Source organism: Magallana gigas, chromosome 7 (assembly GCF_963853765.1).
Source record: "Magallana gigas chromosome 7, xbMagGiga1.1, whole genome shotgun sequence".
In the NCBI taxonomy this organism is placed as follows: Eukaryota; Metazoa; Mollusca; class Bivalvia; order Ostreida; family Ostreidae; genus Magallana; species Magallana gigas.
In genome coordinates this window covers 44793627-44799693 of record NC_088859.1, presented here as the reverse complement: position 1 = coordinate 44799693, position 6067 = coordinate 44793627, and the positions used below count along the sequence as shown (strand labels likewise).

At 36.3% G+C, this 6067-nt stretch overlaps 1 protein-coding gene across 1 annotated transcript; it reads left to right on the top strand.

Annotated features, from left to right (window-relative positions):
• The first annotated feature begins 695 nt into the window (after nt 1–695).
• Nucleotides 696–3583, top strand: LOC105326700 (Kruppel-like factor 3). Its single transcript, XM_011426862.4, has 2 exons — nt 696–883; nt 1477–3583. Exons 1-2 carry the CDS (start codon nt 794–796, stop codon nt 2635–2637), a joined length of 1251 nt encoding a protein of 416 aa, XP_011425164.3. The 5' UTR covers nt 696–793; the 3' UTR covers nt 2638–3583.
• The last annotated feature ends 2484 nt before the right edge of the window (nt 3584–6067 follow it).

Below are 6067 nucleotides of genomic sequence, written 5' to 3'. Positions count from 1 at the left end.
TTTGTTAATGATACATGACATTCAATAAAGTTACAATGACCCCCAGATAAGTACGCTAGTTATCGTCTGTTGCAGTATCGTACCAAATTATGTAGATCAGATGCCAGCACTGGGCATGCATGTTCACGCGATGAGCTACATACCGCATATAATACAGTGTATTCATCAAACAAAGCGTTTATATACTGCACTATATTTAGCAAACTATAATTAGCGGCTAGTGATGCTTGAAGAAGAAAAAAAACTTAGTGCAAGTTGGCGACAATTGCCGATTGCATACGAATGAATGTCCGGAAATCGAACATCCACTCGGGTCTACACGTAATCGGTATCGCTCAGTTCCGGGTCAGTGACAGCGATATGCACTCTAGTTTCATTTTACCTACACTTAATGCAAAATTAAAAAGAATGATAAATGTGATAAGATACGGAGAAATGAATGTTTCGGTGGGTTTGATATGAAACAGAATGCCAGCGTGCTGTGTTACACACAGACCAGGCCGTGTTTGTTGTGGATGTGGGACGTTCGGTCGTGACAACACGCATCTTACTTCTGACGATACTGCGAACGCTCATGCCGTTTTATATAGGTCTCTAAAAATAGACGAATTTTGCCGAATTCTGATTGGTAGTTGGGCCTCGGACTTTTTAAATGGCGTGTATTTTTGGATAGGTATATAGATGTAACTTTGCTTATTGTACTTCATTCTGTAGTAATCCGATCAGAGAATAATACACTGTAATCGACGGCAAGAGATACACAAAATTTTGTTTACATTGAGTAACATCCACCATGATCAACGTGGATAGTTTGTTAGAGTCCGGTGTCGGCTACTCTCAAGGAATTAACTCACCTATCAATGAAAATATTGACATGCAATCGGTAAGTACTACAAAAATCAATTTATTTTTATTTTTTCATTAACTTTTAAAAAACTTTTTTGCAAATTATAGACATAGAGGAAAAATGTACTTGGCTCAAAGCGAGTTTGTACGGTCACACTTTTATTAGAAACGTGTATGACCAAGAGCCGCAAGAAGTCAGAAGCTTAGTGTACTTAAGTTCTGAAACAAATGAGCTTAATGGATACTTACGCGGTTTCTCCATCTTTTTGTAATAATTAATGTCTCAAAATTAGAAGCATCGCAAATCGGATCACCTAGCTGTGATGTATAGTTGCACTGTATCTAATCGCATTCTCTATAAAGGTTGCTACACGACAGTTTATTGCAGTTGTATTTTTTCCTTTGAGCGATGGAGTTCAAAGAAAAAAGTGAAGAAAATTTATTTGATTTTTCCGCCTTTCTCTTAAATTTGGATTCCTTGAAATTCATAGATCAGGTAAAATTTGCTACCTGTATTATCTCAACAACAGAGAAATGATGCATAAGATACAGTGCCCGTGCAAACAGTTGATATGATGTCTAATCTATAACTTTAGCCATGGTGTTTAATTTTCTTTTACTTTATTACAGGGTTGGCATGACATTGAAAGCTTATCCATGATGTACCAAGACAACACTCCATACGAAAATGGAATGCTGCAGGCTCTTGACCAAATGAGAGCAGCCAACATGTCCGGGAAACACGAAATCTCCGATGTTGCTGGAAACCGTTCTCCGTGCGAACAGAGGGAGACTTATGATGAACTCCTTGACTATGACTTTATTCTTGCAAATACCGTGGAAAGCCAGAGTTTATATTCTGAGGACAATTGTTTGAAAATTAAACAGGAGCAATCTCAGTCCAATATGATTGGTGGAGACGCGTTACCAGACTTTCATTCCACCTTCCTAGATATTCCTGATATTAAATTTGACAATGATGTGAACAATAGTCTACCAAATGAAATGGAAACCATGAAAATGGACTTCAACAAATACATTGTTCCAAAACAAGAATTCGGACACGCAACTGTTTCTAGTTCTTGTGCATCTTACATGGGAAACAAATCGCCTGTGATGACAATGTCCCGCTTAACCTGCAATGCCACGCCAGTATCCCCGCAGCACCAACAGATGCATTATCCAGTCAACATTCCTAGCAATATGTCCCCACCATCATCTCCAGAAATGCAAAACGATCTCCCAAAATACCGCGCACCTCTTCAGATGCTGCAACAGCAACAACAAAGTCACTTCCACCGCATGGCTCCACAGCAAATCCACCCTCTCCAAAACCAGCAGTACCTGATGAACACCAATCCATACATGCCAAAAATGCAACAACAGCACATGTTGCAAGTCCCACACCAGATGATCACACCACCGTCATCACCGCAACTTGTTGACCTGTTGCTGCCACCGCCAACTGTTGATTCAACCGCCGCTCAACCAAAGAAGCGAGGCCGACGAACCTGGGGCCGAAAACGCCAGACAAGCCACACCTGCACGCACCCCGGCTGCAACAAAACGTACACCAAAAGTTCCCATCTGAAGGCGCATTTGCGAACACACACAGGTGAAAAACCATACGCATGCACATGGAAAGGCTGTGGATGGAAGTTCGCGCGATCTGACGAACTTACAAGGCATTACAGGAAACACACTGGCGATCGCCCCTTCCAATGCCATCTCTGCGAGAGAGCCTTCTCAAGGAGTGACCATTTGTCCCTGCACATGAAACGCCACATATAGACACGAGCCGATTTGCAAGTCGTCTTGCTTGAAGCAATACTGTTCCATAGGAATTGTTGGAAGAAGACGAAACCTTTTCAATAATTTGACTGCAAACAAAAAATTGCTATTCAAAGTTTGAAAAAAGCAATATGCAACATTTTAGCATACTTGTAGTCAGAAGGTTATGTCTTCAGTCGTATTTTTTCCGGAAGTCAGGCTGGACCGTTTCGGATTTTACGACACTGCGAGGGCTGTTCGCCCCGAGTGGCCCCTGAGCAGAGAGAGACGAAGGGTTAAAGCTATATAGATATTTGAACTGTTTTGTAAAAACACAAGTATTTGAAACAGTTGTTCCTTTGATAGAGTATAGCATATTATCGCAGCTATGCAACTGCCACCAACCTACTAATAACTCACTGTACCTTTGTATTAAGTTTACTTACTGGCAGCGAAAGTATTGTAATTATCAATCAAAAGTGCAATTTTTATTTTTGCCTTTTGTGCCTAGTTTGCACGTTTGAACGACTGGTTTCGGATGAAATTACTGTAGATCTTTTATGATCACTTTGTATACGAAAAATATTTATATATATACTCGAAACTATGATTTTCAACGAAGAGCCTATTGAGATTTTAGAAAATGTGCTTGATAATTAATATTCTTAAAAAGAATCTACGGAATAATTGTGTTCATTAATTTGCTTCCTTACAATAATAGCAGGTTAGGTATTGAAGAAAACCGTTTGATTGTTATTATGCGTTGGTGCTTATATATTATATTATCTGATTCACTGTTAATTTATTTTGTTGTACATGTAACATACACACTAGTCAATTTATTCTAATATTGTTATACTGAGAGTGCCATGTTGGATGCCCAGCGGGCCTGGGCTGGTTGTGTCACATAAAATTATATACTGTTATTTATTTTGATGGTACGAAATAAAATATATTGAAACTAAAATATACCTTGCAATTCTTTTTTCTTATGATCAATCTTATTTGGAAAACGGAAGAAATATTGAGAGAGAAATTCCATTAATATATTCCTTTTTATGAAGGAGTGCATTTATATAATAAAGACACGTTGCACCCACGATAACCAACTTCCTTGCAAACTATCAATTAATTAAAGGGGAAATTATTTTCTGGAGAAGAGATAACTGCATATTACTTCTGCATTTCATTTACTGCCAGAAAACATGACTTTGCATATTGCAAGGGTTCAGAAATGTCAACTTCTACGATCAAAATTATGTAAAAGTCAGTAGTAATGAATGACTAGCTCCAAGATATTTTAGAGTCAAATTTACAATGACGACAAACTGAAGTTAAATTAACTCGAATATACATCTATTTTCAATAATAAAAGTTAATCGTCTGTTTATTTTGTTATATATCTATTATCATGAATATACATGGTTTGCGTCATGCGAAAAGTGACAAACAGCAAAAGTTTAGAAAATGTTTTATTTTTATTGTTGTTGTTTGAATAGAGTATGTCATTTCATTGATGATGATTTGAAAAAAAAAATTATCAAGTTTTTTTTTTTTTAAAGGTATATATGTACATGCATATATAGTCTACAGACTATAGTGTGTATCAAAATACGTAATCACTAGGTTCTTGGAAATTAATTGAAATAAAATTCGTCCACATATGAGGTTTTATTTGCCATATTTCAAGCTGTATATCAAGTAACAGACCATAATTCACATCAAAATATTTACTATTTTCAATTATGAGGACAATTAAAGACGAATCTTTGCGGAAATCTTACCACAGCTGTTGTTGATAAAAACATCTGCGCAATGTTTTAAAAAATACGCGTATGCCAGCAGTATTTTATCAAATCAAATCAGTCTAAATATCAAATGAAAAAAAAATCATAAATAACAAATAATTTTGTCCCGGGATTAAACCGCACGTAAAACAAAATTATTAGTTTACACTTGATTAAAGATATTTATTAATTCCAATTACAATTAGCTTGCTACACTGCTGTTATGAATAAAACTATATGCACAATTTATGTTTTTAAACTGATCATATCTTGTTTTGTTGTAGGAAATTAACATTTTATTTCTTAATCGTAAGCCGAGTATAAGCCGATTACTGTGAAGCGATTAAAGAAAGATAACTCAAAAAAGAGGCATATCCTGTAAAACGTTTCATGTAACACTGAATCAAGAATCATTATTTTCTATGGTGAATTAAAATACTTTCCAACAAATGCTTTATCACCCTGTGTGCTACTGAAACATAATAATATAATGACCACGCAATATCAAATCCGGAAAACACATATGCATAAACAAAAATGTCATTATGGTTTGTGGTGAATCAAAATACTTTCCAACAAATACACTATTAACCAGAAAGTGAATGAAAAAGATGAACTTATGTCCAGAGAACATATCAATAAGCGTTTTATTTTGCAACCGCCGTCAGGATTTCCGAGATAACTTTCCCCGTTATCAATCAATGTTTCATTCAAGCATTTTTCAAAGAATCATTTTATTCATGCATACAAAAGTACACATTTAACTACACTTAATGTGCCAATAATTTTTATATGCGAGCTTCTTCTTTAAAGTTTTAAAATAAAATCAAAATAACATTTTTCTTGTTAACACACAAAAACACCATGCGCATACATGTATATACCGGTAGACGGTAGTGCTCTCGAGCTCCGCCGCGCCTTCATCTACATGCAGACATGCAATTCAGCGACCCTGCCACGCATGATTACAATCAATTGGAAAATGATAACATGTAATGAACATTCTATGACTGAGTGTTCGGTGTACACTCCATGCAGGAGGACATACTGTACTATTGGGTAAAAAATCTACAGTCGACGTTGAAAAAAGCACCAAAAAGAAAGAAGCCATTTACATGTATGAGTATTATGATGACATACAATATGCATGTAGACTATACAAAGTTGCAAATAAATGTCAGGAGTTTACCAGAATGGCCATTAAGACATTAGAACAAAATATAATTTAAGATGACCGAAAGAATGGTTTATATTGTTTATAACAAGATCTCTATCAAGCCTCACGGCCCGATCATCATCTGAGAGTGGTTCACGTGTTAGCCGCTGTAATCCCTGCGTCATCACGACCACAGTATCAATGATGTAAGTAACGCCGAGGTCAACTAAATACGATTTTTGTTTCTCTCATTACTTGTGTAATGGTAGGCTAATACTTCTCGTAGATCGGACAGGAATATCCACAATATAATCAGCATCAGGTCTCGCTTACTCCGAACGCAACGTGACAAAGTAGTCACGCTGGGAAACTGTCTGAGTTCCTGTCATATGTAGTTTTACTATGTTTACGTCAAGAACCTCTACATTTCTTGAGTTTTTCACCAATATAAACAATTCAAGATCGTACTTTTGTTACTGGGATAAATCATCTCAATTTATTACACCGA

Bases quoted from the DNA above. Each gene is read 5' to 3' on its own strand.
- LOC105326700 (XM_011426862.4), top strand. From the start codon at position 794: ATGATCAACGTGGATAGTTTGTTAGAGTCCGGTGTCGGCTACTCTCAA. The intron at 884-1,476 runs GTAAGTACTACA...ACTTTATTACAG, and splicing joins AAAATATTGACATGCAATCG to GGTTGGCATGACATTGAAAG.